This window comes from Bos indicus, chromosome 9, assembly GCF_029378745.1.
Source record: "Bos indicus isolate NIAB-ARS_2022 breed Sahiwal x Tharparkar chromosome 9, NIAB-ARS_B.indTharparkar_mat_pri_1.0, whole genome shotgun sequence".
Lineage (NCBI taxonomy): Eukaryota > Metazoa > Chordata > Mammalia > Artiodactyla > Bovidae > Bos > Bos indicus.
Window position 1 is genome coordinate 28,061,044 of NC_091768.1, and position 18,835 is coordinate 28,079,878.

At 38.4% G+C, this 18,835-nt stretch overlaps 1 protein-coding gene across 50 annotated transcripts in view; it reads left to right on the top strand.

Annotated features, from left to right (window-relative positions):
• The window catches only part of TRDN (triadin), a 415,089-nt gene that overhangs the window by 69,605 nt on the left and 326,649 nt on the right, over nt 1-18,835 (top strand). For all 50 annotated transcript variants that reach the window (XM_070795846.1, XM_070795842.1, XM_070795840.1 and 47 more), the window contains exons 3-4: nt 13,356-13,520; nt 14,571-14,603. In XM_070795846.1, the coding sequence (XP_070651947.1) occupies nt 13,356-13,520; nt 14,571-14,603 (198 nt within the window). The remainder of the gene's footprint in view (nt 1-13,355; nt 13,521-14,570; nt 14,604-18,835) is intronic.

Consider the following 18,835-nt stretch of genomic DNA (forward strand, 5'->3'; position numbering starts at 1 on the left):
TCAAATGGGTTTTATTTTTTAGTATCTGATGCACTTCAGGGGCTTTGTGTTCACCCTTTATTTTTTAAATCATTCTCACTATCAGATGGAGCAGTCTGATTTTGCAATCTAATACAGGCAGTATCCAGAGCACAGAGGGAGGAGAGAGAGACAGGAAGAGGATGATGAGAGAGGTGGAAAGAGAAAGGGAGAGAAAATGATTTGGGGATATGTGGTTATCAGGAATGTTAAAAGATAAACTAAGGCAAACTCAAAATGTTAAGAATATGAGCAAAAGCTGATTCATATCGGACTGCACCAAACCACGAGTGGTTAGCAGTGCTCTGCTGACAGGACCTTGGAAAAACCTTCTATCGAAAAGTGTGCTGTATGCTGTCGTGTCTGACTTTTTATGACCCCATAGACTGTAGCTAGTCAGGCTCTTCTGTCCATGGGATTTCCCCAGCAGGAATACTGGAACAGGTTGCCATTTCCTACTCCAGGGGATCTTCCTAACCCAGGAATGGAACCCAGATTTCCTGCATTCCCTGCATTGTCAGGCCGATTCTCTACCACTGTACTACCTAGCAGAAATTATAAAGAATCTGCCTGCAGGGCAGGAGACCAGGGTTTGATATCTGAGTCAGGAAGATCCCCTGGAGAAGGGAAGGGCTACCCGCTCCAGTATTATTGCCTGGAGAATTCCATGGACAGAGGAGCCTGGCAGGCTGTAGTCCTTGGGATCACAGTCAGTCAGGACTGAGTGACTAACACTTTCACACCTAGAAGAAGAGACAGAAGCAAAGGAAGGAAGTCATTTGATTGGTTGCAGCCAAAGCCTTTGCCTTATTTGGGAAGGGCTAGTTGACTCCTTTCAACTTGTTGTCCTTAGATTTGATATCTTAACCTTGAGGCATTTAAAGGCTTTAGTTTTTGTTTGCTTACAAAGGCTGCTATGGTTTTAGAACCACCTGTCTAATGGCTTTCTAACAAAGAAGTACAAGTTACTGCTTCAGGAAGATCTTGCTTTTTAAAAGGGATTATTACTCTTAAAGAAATATGTGTGTGGGAGGGTGTGGTATGATAGGAGAAGGCCTCTTGAAGGTGTGTTTTCAATGTTGCTACATCTAAATGTCTCTAGGTTTAAATGACATCTCATTCCTGTACCGTCAGTCTTTGCTGTATCCCCTCTTTCCATTCTACATATGTTTATGTGTTTTCTAACTTGAAAAAACCGACAAATTTCCCTCACTTCCCTATATCCCTATTTAGCTCTAAATGCAAACGTTTTTGTTTCTGTCCCTGTGGCCAAGCTCCTCTAAGAGATAATCTGACACGATTCTATCACTCTGCTGAAATGTTTCAAATATACACTTGATTTCTAAATAAAGAAATGGAACAGATGAACAAAAGAACAAGTAGCATAGTTATCTTCATCTCAGTTAAATCTTGCAGTACTAGAACCGTTGACTGACACTTGCTTATTAAAAACATGACCTCTCATGATTTTTATTCTTTTCCAATTGTTTTTTATTTTATTTTTATTTAAATGTATTATTTTTTTATTGTATCGGAGAAGGCAATGGCACCCCACTCCAGTACTCTTTCCTGGAAAATCCCATGGATGGAGGAGCCTGGTAGGCTGAAGACCATGGGGTCGCTAAGGGTCGGACACGACTGAGCGACTTCCCTTTCACTTTTCACTTTCATGCATTGGAGAAGGAAATGACAACCTACTCCAGTGTTCTTGCCTGGAGAATCCCAGGGACGGGGGAGCCTGGTGGGCTGCCGTCTATGGGGTCGCACAGAGTCGGACATGACTGAAGCGACTTAGCAGCAGCAGCAGCAGCTTCTTTCCCCTGTTAGACAATACCACCTTATTCCATTGCTGTGATGACTTTGAGTTTCCCATACAAGTGATGAGTAAATTGCCATCATATTTAGCTTGCTTATCTTTAATATATGACTTTCAGTCTAATAACAGGATCAGCCCTTCCTTAAAATGGTCAGATAATTAGATTAAAGGCCAAAAACAGTGATGCAGTTCTAAACAATTAAAGCATCCAAGATAAGTTTTAAGAAATACATTCTTCCCACCATGGGAGTAGGTAAGTGATTTTTATTTTGAAAAAAAAAAAAAAAAGAGCTCATCAGTGTTTTTATTTTCCTCTTAATTGACCTACTTGCTCAGAAGTTTGCTTATAACTGACCTTCACACATAATAACTTCCCAGTTCACATCTTTGTCCCTAATCACTCTCCAATTTTAGAAAGATAGTCGGAGCATCAAACTCAAAATTCCTCACTGGGCTGATTGTATTTCTTTCTAGGCCTGCCTCCTAGATTCCAAATCCAGTTTCCTGTTTCTTTAATTAGAATCATGAGACTCCTCACCTTCTTTCCCCACTACTCGTTCAAAAAGCGATCAAAAAGAATTGTTTGTACTTTCTAAATGTCTCTTGATTCTGCTTACTCTGACCTTGTCTCTGTAACTCCTGCCTTAGTTTCCCCCAGATAGTTAGAGGAGCCTCATATTTTCTCTTTGCCTCTAATCTTACCTCTGCCTCCTTGCTCATTCTTTGGCCAGACTACTGCAAATTGCAAATCTCCTTTTATTATTCCCCTGTTTATAATTTTAGATGTATTCCTTTACATATAAGTATGTATGTGAAAGAAATACATGAAATAATGAAAGGATAAGTCAAAATTAACAAAATTAGGTAGCTGTCAAAAGAAGAAGACACTACAGCAAGTGATCAGAATAGCAACACAATTTTCTCTTTCTTTCTTTTTAAAATATTTATTTATTTATCTATTTGTCTACGACGCCGAGTCTGTGCAGCACTCCAGATCCTCAGTCTTAGTTGCGGCATGTGGGATCTAAAGGATTCAATCTGGGGCCCCTGCATTAGGAGCACAGAGTCTTGGCCACTGGACCATCAGGGAAGTCCCCCAATTTTCTTAAGATGTGCTCTTAAATGGATTTTGACTTTGAGAACTCATAAATGTCTTTTTATATTTTAAATAATTTAAATGAGCCCCAAAATCTGAAAACACAGTGAAGCAAATGAATCTAACTATATATGAAGTTATTGGTATAACCAAAGAAAAGAATTACTTCAAATAACTTTAAAACATACAATTCAGACTCTCTGTCCTTATTGTGGTATAGTTCAAGTACAAAAAGAAACGAAAAGAGATCTGAAACTCCATTCACTGCTTTTATTGTTATTAGTAGTATTGATGTCATTTTATTTGAAATTCTTATTGGTATACTGTAGAAAAAATGAAGTAATTAATTCAATTGATATTATTAAGAAATAATATTTTCAACAGAAGAGAAGTGTATCATAGTTGAAAAGATGGGTGAAAATTCCAGATTTTACTTGGAAATATCAGTGTAAACACATACCTTTTTTGAAATTTAATATTTCTTGCCACAACAATCCAACTCAATGAGCACCGCTGCTAAGTCGCTTCAGTTGTGTTCGACTCTGTGCGACCCCATGGACAGCAGCCCACCAGGCTCCCCCGTCCCTGGGACTCTCCAGGCAAGAACACTGGAGTGGGTTGTCATTTCCTCCTCCAATGCACGAAAGTCAAAAGTGAAAGTGAAGTCTCTCAGTCATGTCCGACTCTTAGCGACCCCATGGACTGCAGCCTACCAGATTCCTCCATCCATGGGATTTTCCAGGCAAGAGTACTGGAGTGGGGTGCCATTGCCTTCTCCGAGTGGGGTGCAGTTGCCTTCTCTGCAATGAGCACCGCTGATGATCAAATTTTAGTCTCAAAATACTATTTCCCAATAAAAAGAACCATGACTCCTTCAAGAAGTAGCTGATTCCAGACTTTGTCAAAAGAAAGATAAAAACATACTTTGGACATTTTTTGACCTCAAACAAAAAACAATCAGACAAATGATGGAAAAGACATGTTTATTGAAGTATTTATGGATCTTGGATTTAGAATTTAAGCATCTAAGATTTGCTTTAAAATATTTAGTAAGCCAGAAAAAAGAAAAGGGTGGGAGAGAAGAAATATATAAATGTGAAAATGTTGATAATTATCGAAGCTAGGTGTGGTGAATTTGTATTGAGTCCCTTTGGCTAAGATAAGACTGTGTCTTCCAGAATTCCCTCGTCTGCATAGTTGTGGGCTTGTGTGAGCCCGAAGAATCATTGTGCGGGAGACTTGGGAGGCAGAGGCAAGCAGGACCAGGAAGGTCACTGCAGCTGACCATGTGCAGCTGCACACGTCTGTTGTCCCTGATCCCTCGGCTCACCTTGTTGGCGTGGTGACAAACGGCCCCTCCTGCAGCAGCCCCAGCTCCTGCCAGAGCCTCCTTTTGGCATCGTCAGTCCTGCCTGAGGTGCATAGTTAGCTCCATGAGAAGCGTGAGAGCTTCTCCTTTTTGAAGAGGGAGGCTTGGAGGTCATATGACCGATGCGGTTTCCATTGTGTTCTCTCAGCCTTCCCAGGCTCCAGATTCCACTGCCTCCTTCACTTTTCACCCATTTTTTGTTCCCAAGTGCCTGTTGTTCCCTCTTCAGACCCCAGCACCACAGGCATTAGTAAAAATCATTCTTAGTGTGGCGACCATTAGAAGTACCATAGGAATTTTATGAGTCCAGCTTTTTATATCACCATATTCTGAGGGTTATTCATTGAGGGTGAGGATAAAAGATTATAGGGAATTTCAACCTCTCTATGTGATCTGTGTTAAAAATCTATTGGAAGGAAAATCTATACAAGAGACACTTGATTTTGAAGTTAAATTATTTATGTAATTCAGGGCAGGAGATTACATACAACTTTTCAAAATGTTTTTATAGTTTTAAAATACAACATCTGTTATTGAGTATGGCATTGTCGTGGTACTCATTTGTAAAAGACATCATTTAAACATATCAAAATGAGATTTCATCATATACTTTTCTCTGCAAAAACATCTGAAAGATGCTGTATAGAAGCATCTCACAAATTACTCATGACTTAATTGTGTTCCTGCATGCTAAGTCACTTTAGTCATGTCCAACTCTGTGTGACCGTATGGACTGTAGCCCACAAGGCTCCTCTGTCCATAGGATTCTCCAGACAAGAATACTGGAGTGGGTTGTCATGCCTTCCTCCAGGGAATCTTCCTCACTCAGGGATCAAACCCAGGTCTCTTACATCTCTTATGGTAGGTGGGTTCTCTATCAGCAGTGCCAACCCTGAGTTCCTTCTCAGAAAGGAACTGATCTAATATTTATATTTTTTGCTTAATGACAAAATGTAAATTAATACAAAAATCATTTTAACCTATATTTTCAATTTCAAAGAAATATTGCAACATAGATTAAATTTCATATTTTTGTCCATGTGAGAATCTGTTACTTAATCCAAAGCATGTACTACAGTAGCTGAATTTAATTTTCTTTGGCCTCCACTCCATTTTATTATTATTTTTACCTTTGCTTCTTTCAAACCCTTATCAGTCATATCCACTCCTATTAACTCTTCACTGTAAATCATTTTGAAGTGCTACTATAAGTGGTTTTAAAGACAGGATATTAAAAAATGGCCTCTCAAAATATTTCTTGGATAGAAAAGCCATTTTTAGAAAAGCTATTTTAGGGCCACAATTTTTCACTACAACAAAGTAGCTTACTGGATACCAAAATATCATGTGTTATCTCTAGAACTGAAGCAGTCTTACAAATATATAGTTATTTGCTGAATTTTTCAAGAGAAAGTAATGGGAAATTTTTGTAATTCCAATTAGTGTAAGTTTGACAAACTTCATTTGCAAGGATGTAAATACAGTTTAGAGGTTAAATATGAAGGAATAATGTTGCTGTATCAAACATTTCTTGAATTCTTGACCTCCTTGGATGTATTACTTCTCATTTCTCGTATTGGCATTATCTTCAATTTGAAATGAAATAGAGACTATGAAAACAATAAACTTGCAGGAGAAAAAAGGAATGCAAAAGACTGTCAGAGCTTGAATGGGTCTCCATTGTGATGATAACAGCTAAAGATGACAGTTCTGACATGATTGAGTATAGCCAGATATATTCAAGGCTGTTGGTCTAACCTGTGAGAAATTGGAAGTTACTTCACACTGGACCTAAAACACTTACAATGTAATGTCTTGCGTAATCATCACTTTGATGAAGACAGTGACCTTTCTGCTGCTGTTTAGTCACTCGTGTTTAGTCATGTCTTAATCTTTGTGACCCCATGGGCCATGGCCCACCAGGCTCCTCTGTCCATGGACTTCTCCAGGCAAGAATACTGGAGTGGGTTGCTATTCCCTTCTCAAGGGGTCTTCCTGACCTGGGGATCCAACCCAGTTCTCCTGCATTACAGGCAGGTTCTTTACCACTAAGACACCAGGGAAGCCCAATAGCCTTTCTAGTAGATGTGAAAGTACCTGTTTTTGTTCATTATTTCTTAAATGTCTGTGCCTAGTATCAGCAATGCTGGAGACTCTGGGGCCCAAAGAGTCAGAGGGCTAGTAAACTCACTGTGAGTGCTTTTTGTTTCTAATATGTCCTGGTTAAAAATAAGCTGAATCAGAATTTTGACTTAGGAAATAGTTGACTATTCTGAATGATGTGAAATCTCAAGTCTCAACTGTTTAATAAAAATTTGTGTTTTCTCAGTTACATTTCTGCATATAAGAAGCCTGATAACACAGTGGCTGCTGCTGCTAAGTCACTTCAGTCGTGTCCGACTCTGCGCGACCCCATAGACGGCAGACAACCATTATTTTCTGACAGCATTCAGATCATTTTATCTTTTTGTCTTGTTTTTCTTCCCTGTGTTTCCCTTCCTCTACTGCTGATGGGTAGCTTGGGAATGGGAAAACACATCGATAGCTCTATTCTGCACTGGTAAAGTTCTAGGGAATTCTGAACAAATTGAACAAAAACTGAACAAAAACTGAACATCTGAACAAAAACTGAACATCTGAACAAAAACAAAAACATCTGAACAAAAACTCAGTACATCAAGCAAAACTTATTGTGTAACTCATAGCATATTAAATGATGCATAATTTGCTAATATTTTTCTTAACTTGGTCAAAATTTCACCAGCAGAGCCTGAAGTGTTGAAACACTTAATGGCAGAAAATGAGACGCTAGACGTTTCAAATGTAATAATTTCTTTAGGTCTGGAATCACCACTATATATTATGAAATAACACCCCTCACATATCAAAACTAGATAGCAAGCCCATAAATGGCAGCACTATGTTAATTATGGGGCTTCCCACGAGGCTCAGCAATAAACAATCCACATGCCAATGTAGGAGGCACAGGTTTGATCCTTGGATTGGGAGAATCCCCTGGGGAAGGAAATGGCAACGCACTACCCTGTTCTTGCCTGGGAGATTCCACGGACAGAGGACCCTGTGGCCTACAGTCCACGGGGTTGCAAAAAGCTGGATGCCACTTTGTGGCTAAACAACAGCAACGTTAATTATATTACGTTTAAGATATTTCATGTAATAAATGCAAAATAATTTGTGTTAAAAGAATTTTATATTTGAGTCGGACATGACTGAGCGACTGAACTGACTGAACTGATACTGAGTACTAATGTGTTTAAGATATACACATCAACATATATATAAGTGGAATTTTTTTCTAACTTAGGTAGAGTTTATGACACTTAAAAAATCCTTAGCTCAGATTAGATCCAAATATTTGGATGTGAATATTTTCTGGGAGATAAGAGGCAAGCACTGGTTGTTTCCTGAGTCCTGACGAAAGCAGTGTTTGGATTTCACAGGCTCTGGCAATGTGGCCTTGAGGACTTAGGGACTAAGTGATCACAGGGTCATATTTATGGCAGTGCACACTTGTGGAGCACTGCCATGCTGCTCTGTGCTCTGGGTGTCAGTCATTGTCCACTCTCTGTGGCCCCAGGGACTATAGCCCGCCAGGCTCCTCTGTCCATGGGATTTTCCAGTCAAGACCAGTGGAGTGCATTGCCATCTCCTACTCCAGAGGATCTTCGCAAGCCAGGATGTGAACCTGTGTCTCCTGCATTTCCTGCATTGGCAGGCAGATTCTTAACCACTGAGCCACCTGGGAAGCCCAGACTACCATATGTGTGAGTTAGATGATTCTGAAAATTCAGTCAGTTCAGTTCAGTTCAGTCGCTCAGTCGTGTCTCAAAGAGACACAACCCCATGAACCGCAGCATGCCAGGCCTCCCTGTCCATCACCAGCTCCCGGAGTCCACACAAACCCATGTCCATCGAGTCGATGATGCCATCCAGCCATCTCATCCTCTGTCATCCCCTTCTCCTCTTGGCCTCAATCCCTCCCAGCATCAGGGTCTTTTCCAACGAGTCAGCTCTTCTCATCCGGTGGCCAAAGTATTGGAGTTTCAGCTTCAGCATCAGTCCTTCCAATGAACACCCAGAACTGATCTCCTTTAGGATGGACTGGTTGGATCTCCTTGAAATTGAATTAATAATTATCTAACACTTGCTACATCTTTTACTTTATTGTAGGTGCTTTACACCTGAAGAGTTTATGCATAGTAAGGTTGAATGAAGTTCAATAAATAGCATCTGGCAGAGACTTATGGGCAGAGAGTCAGAAGATACCTACAAGCCTGGTTCTCTGGCCATCCTGTGGAGTGGCTCAGAGAGACACTATTGCTCTTTCCTTCTTTAAGGAATGCAAAAGGTCGGCCTTATAGTTGGAGGGGTCACTCCTTTGGGAATGGATACCATGCAGTCAGAACTAAGGTCCCAAACACCCCAGGGGCTACTGGAAATGACAGCTGTGCAACATTTGGACACCTTGAGAAAGATGAGATCATACACAGTTCCTGCTGCTGAGGGGAGGAGAAGCCACTAGGCCCAGATAGCAAACTGGGAAGAGCCCTTGGGTCATTCAGAATTCAAAGGCAATCTTGCTTCTCCCACAGTGACATTGATTAATTACCAGGCACTTTCCGATGTGCTCTGAATATATTATCTCATGTAATACTGATGTCAGCCTTGTGAAGTATTGGTACTCTTATTGTCATTTTTCATTCTAGCCAACTGAAGCACAGAGTACTTTGGTTTTGTATCATACTGTATAATAGTGTTTGCCAGAACTGGACATATTATAAATTGAGGTATGAGAAGGCTGAATATAAAGACAACAGGCATAGGGGTTGAGGTCTTAGTTTAGACCAGTGACTTCAGAAAAGGAGACATATCAATGAATTTTATAGATACGGTAGAAGTTAATTTTCTCAACACCACACAGCATGCAGGTGGCGTAAACACTAGGACTAAGTCAGATGAATAAAGCACTCACTCTGGTTGCCAAATTTAAGAGGCTCCAAACAACTCAGTAGTTAAGATGCCAGTATTTTAATACATCTCTAATACCTAAAAACTAATGCAAAAATTTGGGATGAACAAAATTGTAAATAAAGACAGAAGCATTATTACTGATTTTTCCTTTTGTCTCTGTCTTCATTATTGCACAGTTTAGTACTAGATAGGAGAGCTGAACTTGAACACTATCATTCTGAACTCAGAGCCCATGCTTGTAAATGTTGTCATTTGCTGATGCTTCTCAAGATTTGAAAGATAGAGAAGAGCCAATTATATGTAAGACTGATGGTCAAAGATAATGATGAAACCACAAACTTTGTTCTTTAGGAGTAAGGCAGAGAAGATGACTAATTTAATTTCCTGTGTATGTTCTCATTTAGAAATGAAGTATCAATATAGTTTGGCTTCAAAGACACTGGATGAATAAAAATCTTATTTAACTTAAAACCTTTCCTTGACTCTCTTGCATCTCTTGGCACTCTTTTATCAGTGCCAAGAATCCAATTACTGATTATAAGGAGCTTTGCATTCAGTGGTATGTTTTTCTGTAAGAAACATAAGAGACAATTAAGAGTGAGTTGAATATTGAGAAACATTTCTTATCTCATATAACAGAAGCTCAGGAAGTATTCCAGGGTCTCAGTGCTTTAGCAATGTCTTGCTGAGATGTTGGATGAAATACATCATACTCTGGAACCAGTTTTGAATTCACATCTTTGTTTGTTTTTTTGGTAGCAGTATTGTGTAGTAGTTGAGTCATGATCTGGAGAGAGCAAAATCTGGTTCCATTACTGACTAGCTATGTAGCCTTAGGCATCTTATTTACATTTCCTCTGTCTCAATTTTGTCTTTAAAATAGAGATGCCTACCTCACTGAGTTTTTGAAAGGAAAACGTGAGTTAATATACATTTAAGTTCTTACTGACAGGTAATATACACCCTAAAAGTGTTGGCTACTACCATTTTTATGATGATATTTTTTATAGTGTATGTAATTTAACTCATGGGAACATGAGAGGTAGGAAAGTATGATTAAAAAAGAAGGCATCTATAAAAGGTTTAGTTGCATTGTATAATATTATTCCCACTGATGTAATTTGGATGTGATGTCTGAGAGAGGAAATCAGAATTAACATGAGGACTGCTATCTTTTTTGAGATATATCTATCCCTATATGTTTTTAAAGTTGTTGTTCATTTGACTGAAAATCAGAAGCTGGTCTCAAGCCAGCATTTTTTTAATAAAAATAACGCAGTTTGATGATTTTAGAACCATACAATATGCATGTCTGCAAAGTATACATATATATATATATAGAGAGAGAGATACAGTGCATTTAAGCATAAGGATAATTAAACTATCTATTTTGTTGGATTTTATTGTTAAGTTCCTCAGTGAACACTTAGAAAGAAGAGGAATGGGGAAATGGTCTCAATCTATTCAAATCATAAAAATCCCATTTGCAATATTCTTCCATTAGATATAAAATATACTGCTGCTAAAAATGCCTTTAATGGTGCCAGGACAATCCAGTTTCTTACATATAGTTCTTTTAAAATTCTCAATTGCAATTATAAAATTCCATTTCCTTTCTCTAAGGTTTAGTCTCACCTTTCAGACTACCATATCTTATTCACATGAAACTCTCCAGAATGCAGTGAAATAAGGTCCGAAGAGTAAAGTTATACTGTCACTGATTCATGGAGGTACATTTCCTTGGGACCAGTTGTAACTTGGCATCCCTGTGATGGGCTGTGAATCCTCTGAAACAGAACATAAAATTAAAATTTTGCTCAGAAATCTCCTCTCTCATATTATTTCCCCTCTCTATGGGATCTTACCCATCAGCATAAAAATAGAATATTCTTCCCTCTTGAACAATACAAACAATGGAAACCCCACTATGGTTCCAGTCCTTCAACTATTGCCCAATCTCTGTCATTTACTTTACAGTAAAATATATTTATTATCTGTAAGTTCTTCCCATTTGGTCTTGAATGTATTTCACTGAAATTGCCCTTTGAAGGTTGCCAGTGACATCCTCATCATTAAGTCTAAAGTTCTATTCTAAGTCTTTGTCTTTCTTGACTTATCAGCAACATTTGCCAACTGCTCACTTTACCCTCACTGAAACAATTTCTTGACTTGATCTCTAGTACATTATACTTTCTGTTTTTCTTTCCTCTCAATTAATCTGTCTCTGTGTGTCTCTTTGTCTCTGTCTGTCTCTCATCTCTCCTTCTCATAATTCATTGATGATTTTTCCTCATCTCTCTGATTTGCCTATCTTCTAAATGTTGGACTGTTCCTAGTTCCACTTCCTTAGTGATCACATAGCTTTGAGTTCTTTCTAGTCTCTGTTGAACTTCCAAGTTTCCATCTTCAACTAGAACTTCATTTTTGTAGATCATATTAAACTACACAAATGTCTACATCTCTACCTAAAGACCAGTCGACAACTCAAATTTAACAAGTTTAAAAATTAGCTACTTAAATACTCTGCCCAACAAACCCTGTTTCTCTCTGCTAAGTTGCTTCAGTCGTGTCCGACTCTGTGCGACCCTATGGACAGCAGCCCACTAGGCTCCTCTGTCCCTGGGATTCTCCAGTTCTCCCCATTTCGGTAAATAGTAGTTCCATTCTTCCAGTTTCTCAATCCAAAAGCCTTGAAGTTATTCCATACCTCTCTCTTTCTCTCACATCCAGCAGCCCATACTGTCAGTCTGTGCCATCAATTCTGTCTTTTAAGTACATTCAGAATCCAATCACACTTCATCACACACAGTTATCAACCTTCTGTATGGGTGATATAGAGATCACCATCTTCTTCCTCTTGGATTATAGATCGTTTCACTTGGCTCCTTACTTATCTTCCTGTTTCCAACCTGGCATTCTTTCAATCCTCAATGTGGCAAATGAAGTTATATAAATCAAATCACTTTTTCCTCTGCTCAAACCTTCCAATGATTTCCTATCTTAATCAGAGTAAAAGCTTCATTTTGGCATACTTAACCTTTAGATAGTATAAAATGTTGATATAATTCTAGTCTCTTAAGATATCAAAGGAAGAGAATCCCTGAAAACTTAAGTAGTTTTTTAAATTAAGAAAAAACATAAATCTAAAAGTTAATTACAGATTGTTGAAAAATCAGATGCAACTCAGACCATATTTCTGGCTAGATCACATTTTCAATCAGATCTTAAAGGCTACCCTTACTCCTTCCGAGCAATTTTCATATAGCTAGAATGAGAATAACAACATGTTGGAAACCTGTAATATGTCTGTTTACTTGCTTGCATTTTTATTATTTAATCTTTCATTTTACAAACAGTTTATACCCCCTTAGGATATAAGAAAGGGAAGATTTACAGACTTCAGTTTTTTCCTAATACTATCCACTGAAGTTACTAAAAGTTCAAATGCTTTTTTTTTATTTTTAGGTACTAGGATATCTAACAAAGATAAAACAATTGAATCTAGCTGGAATTTGATATGATTACCACCTTGACGATTCTAGATATTTCCTGATGTATCACAAATCATAATAAATGGACCTCTCAGTTTTACTTTAGTCACAGCTATCTTAGTCAACTCAGAACTTACTGTTTGTCTAAAAATTTACAGAGGCATTTTTCCCTGATGCTTTCCAGTACAATATAGACCAACAATGATTTCTTCTGTTCCAGAACATCTGTAACTCAGGATTGCTACAATTTGGATAACATAATACACATTACTTTAATTTATTCTTAATTTTTCCCTGTGCTGAATGCTTACTTGGATTGTAAACTTCTCAAGGGTAACCCTACAGTGTTTGGTACCAGATGTACCCAATAACTTCTCTTTTTAATTGAACACACATGTATACTACCACAAAAATTAATTTCTCTTTATGAGCAAAAGAACTATTGCCAAGCAATATTTAAATTAATGAAATTGACATATTTATTGTGTTAAAAGAATAAATCAGGAAAAGCAGCTTTTCTTGGTTTCTTTGGGAATATTTGCAAAGCTTTTCTTTGTTTTTAATTACTTTTAGCAAGCTCTATTTCCAAGATTGGCTCAGATCCTCTAAAACTTGTACATGATGCTGTGGAGGAAACCACGGACTGGGTCTATGGCTTCTTTTCTTTGCTGTCTGACATCATCTCATCCGAGGGTGATGAAGAAGATGATGATGATGGAGAGGAGGACACTGATAAAGGTACAAAGAGCACAGAGACATCCAACTGCTGGGACTGCTATTTGATATGTATAATAATAGTTAGCTTAAGTTTCTGCACAAATGTGCACTTAGGTCAAGCTAAACCAAAATGAACACATTTATGAGTGCAAACAGCCTATCAACAGGCTGCCAAACTCAGTAAATTGGTCTTTATATGGCTTTCAACTTATAGATTATCTGCCATTATGGCAAAGATGTCAAAATTAAATGCTATATTAGAGTAGTACAGAGAGATTTATTAAGCAAACCACAATAGAAAACCACAATAGAAACTCACATTTATATACTTTTTCAGGAAAGAAATAGTTACTATTTCCCAAGTTTGAAATAACAATAGTAAGACTAAATATACATACATACATATATATATATATGTTATACATATAATTTGTATTCATAAATAGCAGAAAGCAATCCTACTAAAATCACGATGAAAGTAAATTGATTGAAACAAATGGAGGTAAATGTCACAGCAATTATGCAACTAACCTATTTACTCTCTGTTATATATGAATGAACAAAAGGAAATAACAAACTTAAACCACATGTAAACTTCTGTTGAGTGGATGTGAAAAGAACAAGCATTGTGATTCTGCCTTTTAGATGACATTTTTAAGATCAGCTTTGCTCATCAGAACTTACGTATTCAGCCTTGACTACCAGGAAAGCTCTTATTATTTTAGCCCTTTCTATGACTTTGTCTAAATTTGTATTTGTTTGGCCTCTGTCAGAGGTTGAGATGAACAGCAGAGAACTGAAATGAACATGATATACAAACCATAATGTATAATTTGGATAACTGCCACAATTTTATTGAACTCATAAAAGTGAAACTATCTTAAATAAATGTACATAGGCAAAGTTTATATTAAAGCTTGGAATTTGGAAGGCAAAGTAATATATAGATTACGATTATCAAAATTAATAGATGTTTTATAAAAGAATGAACAAAAGAAAATGGGAAAATTGAGAGGCAATTTTATGCTCTGCTGAAAGTTTTTCTAATTTACTGTTTTTGTCTTCATTTAGGAGAAATAGAGGAGCCTCCCTTGAAAAAAAAAGGTTAGTTGTTTCACCTCTGCAAAAAAAGTATTTTTTATGGTAATGTTGATTTTTACCATGATTCAAATAGATTTTACTTTGTTGTGGACTTAATTTGTTTTTTTTTTTTTTTCTTTTTCTTCAGTTATTATCAGTATTTTATTCAATTTTAGAGGATGACTGTTGGACAATGTGGCTGATATAATGTGGAGGAGAATATCTTGGAGGCAGTATATATCATGTGTCCTCACAAAGCAATTGAGTCATCTGAGTGTGGTTTGATGTGGTTCACAGGGATCCCTTTAAGGAATAATCAAGGTCTTCAGTCACTGAATGGAATGGTCACAAATCCAAAAGATGGGAGCAATATGACTGGGAAAGGGAGTTAGAACCATGAAGAAAAAGACTCAGAGATTTTACAGGAAGGGGTAGGAATTATGCCTAGAAGGCAAAGTATATTATCCTGAGATTTATTTTGTATGAGAGAGAAGCATAGAAATCACTCTTAATGCAACTAGTTATTGGTCCACATAACTAATTGGAGAAGGCAATGGCACCCCACTCCAGTACTCTTGCCTGGTAAATCCCATGGACAGAGGAGCCTGGTAGGCTGCAGTCCATGGGGTCGCTAAGAGTCGGACACGACTGAGCGACTTCACTTTCACTTTTCACTTTCATGCATTGGAGAAGGAAATGGCAACCCACTCCAGTGTTCTTGCCTGGAGAATCCCAGGGCCGGGGGAACCTGGTGGGCTGCCATCTCTGGGATAGCACAGAGTCGAACATGACTGAAGCGACTTAGCAGCAGCAGCAGCAGCAACAGATCATGATCACCTCACTGTTTGGAATAAAATCTGCTTAGTGTATGTATGTTAATTTGGAAAATTTGAATTTACAACTTGTCCAATAAATGATAAATTAAGTAGTGAAACTCAAATGTGGGAATGCCATCTAGAAATGAAAGTGTTTATGAAGCTATTGAGAGGAGAAAGGATGGGTTTCCCTATTCACAAATCCATGATGAGAACCCAAGAACTCAGACTTTGTCATCAAATCTGGGTTTAGAGACTCTAGATTAGTTTATAAACTTCTTGGGATAAAAAGTAAAGTCTTTTTATAGCTGATCTCCAATGGATAGTGCACAGAACATAGTCAAAGTTTAATATAATGAGTTACTAATCATAGTATGGAAATTACAGTTTATGTATATATTTAGTCTATTTAGTTGTGGAAAAGAGGAGGATAAATATTTTCCTACTTATAAATTAAATTCTATGAGAGGCAGTGCAGAAGATGGTGGAGGAGTAGGACGGGGAGAACACTTTCTCCCCCACAAATTCATCAAAAGAACATTTAAACGCCGAGTAAATTCCACAAAACAACTTCTGAATGCCAGCAGAGGACATCAGGCACCCAGAAAAACAACCCATTGTCTTCGAAAGGAGGTAGGAAAAAATATAAAAGACAAAAAAGAGACAAAAGAGGGAGGGATGGAGCTCCGTCCCAGGAAGGGAGTCTTAAAAAGAGAGAAGTTTCCAAACACCAGGAAACATTCTCACTGCCGAGTCTGTGCCGAGCCTTGGAAGCACAGAGAGCAACATAACAGGGAGTAAAAATAAATAAACAATTAAAACCCACAGATTACGAGCCCTATGGTAACTCCCCCAGCGGAGAAGCAGCGCAGACGCTTGCATCCTCCATTAGCAAGTGGGGGCTTGGCAGGGAGGCTCGGCGCAGGCTGCATCACTTAGAGTAAGGATCTGGCCTGAATACCCCGAGCGCTACCTGAGCGAAATAATTTGGGCTAGCAAACCAGACTGTGGGATATCTACCACGTGAAAAGCCAGGCCTAACCTAAGACACTGCCAGGCCCGCACATGGAACAAAGGACTATATAGAGATAGCCAGCTGCAGACCATCCCCCTTCAGTGACAGGCAGCCAGAGCCGGAAGGGGGCAATCACAGCCCCAGAGAGACATTATCTACAAAACTGTAAGCAGGATTCTTTGCTAACTAAAACTTCCTGGGGTTCTGGACAGTCAACATCTGCCTGAGAAGGTGCGCCGGTTGTACACCCAGATAACTGAGTGGCGGGGAGGCGATAAGTCGCAGCAATCGCGCTCACCAAACACCTTATCATTATATGTCTTGTCTTTCTTGTCTGAGCTGCTCGGACCTGGGAAGGGCACAAAACGCAGGCCCAACCGAGTCTGTACGTCTGAGGACTACCTGAGTGCCTGAACCTGAGCGGCTTACACCTGCGAGGTGCAGGCAGCCCAGGGCCAGCCATGGATGGTTTCTGGCAGAGCAATCTAGAGCCTGAGCAGCGTGGGCAGGGAGGCTACATGCGCCATGAGCCGGGGCAGGCCCAGTGTGGCTGAGGCACTGCGAGCACACGCCAGTCTTATTTATTTGCAGTGTCCCTCCCTCCCCACAGCACGACTGAACAAGTGAGCCTTAAAAAAAAAAAAAAAAAGGTGTCCACCACCGTCCCCTTTGTATGAGGGTGGAAATCAGATACTGAAGAGACCAGCAAACAGAAGACACTATAACAGAGGGAACCTCCTTGGAAGCGACGGGCAATAGATTAAAACCCCATGGTTAGTACCAACTACATAGGAAGGGGCCTGTAGATCTTGAGAAATATAAGCCGGAACAAGGAACTAGCAGAAAATGAACTGAACCCACAATACCCACAACAACATCAGAGAAAGTCCTATATATATTTTTACTATTTTTACAATCATTCTTTCTTTCTTTTTTTTTAATTTTTTAAAAAATTTTAAGTCCTCTATTACTCCTTTAATTTTCACTTTTATAACCTGCTATTACTTTGCAAAAAAAAAAAAAAGACACTTTTTCTTTTAAAAAACCAATCTTCATATATATATATTTTTATAACTTTTGTGACCTTGTTTTTTTTTTTTTTTCTTCTTTTCTTTAACATTGTATTTTTGAAATTCCAAACTCTGCTCTAGTTTTTTAATTTTAGCTTTTTGGTATTTGTTATCAATTTTATATCTATATATTTTTTTATAACTTTTGTGACTTTTTTTTTTCTTTCTCTCTTTGTTTCTCTTCATCTTTTCTTTAACATTGTATTCCTGAAATTCCAAACTCTACTCTAGATTTTTAATTTATGCTTTTTGGTATTTGTTATCAATTTTGTACCTATATCTTCTTTATAATTTTTGTGACTTTGTTTGTTTTTGCTTTTATTTTTTTCTCTTTTTCTTCTTCTTTTCTTTAACATGGTATTTTTGAAATTCCAAACTCTACTGTAGATTTTTTAACTTTTACTTTTTGGTATTTGTTATCAATTTTGTACCTATATTTTCTTTATAATTTTTGTGACTTTTTTTTTCTTTTTCTTTTTCTCTGTTTCTTTTCCTTGTCTTTTCTTTAACACTGTATTTTTGAAATTCCAAACTCTACTCTAGATTTTTAATTTTTGCTTTTAGATATTTGTTACCAATTTTGTACGTTTAAGAACCCAATCTTCAGTACCCATTTTTTACTAGGGAGTGAGATTACTGGCTTGACTGCTCTTTCCCCCTTCAGACTCTCATTTTTTTCCACCAGGTCGCCTGTGTCTCCTCCCTAACCCTCCTCTACTCTACCCAACTCTGTGAATATCTGTGTGTTCCAGATGGTGGAGAATACTTAGAGAACTGAATACTGGCTGGATCTGTCTCTCTCCTTTTCATTCCCTCCTTTTATCCTCCTGGCCACCTCTGTCTCCTTCCTTCCTCTTCTCTTCTCTGTATAATCTCTGAGCGGTCCAGTTGTGGAGTGCACATAAGGAACTGATTACTGGTTAGCCCGCTCTCTCCTCTATTGATTCTACCTCATCTCATTCGGGTCACCTCTAACTCCCTCCTCCCTCTTCTCTTCTCCATGTAACGCTGTGAACCTCTCTGGGTGACCCTCACAGTGGAGAAACTTTTCATCTTTAACCTAGATGTTTTATCAATGGTGCTGTATAGAAGAAGTTTTGAGACTACTGTAAAAAAAAGACTGATAACTGGAAGCAGGAGGCCTAAGTCCAAACCCTGACTCTAGGGAACATTAATTGACAGGAGCTCATCAAATGCCTCCATACCTACACTGAAACCAAACACCACACAAGGGCCAACAAGTTCCAGGGCAAGACATACCAAGCAAATTCTCCAGCAACACAGGAACACAGCCCTGAGCTCCAATATACAGGCTGCCCAAAGTCACCCCAAAACCATAGATATCTCATAACTCAT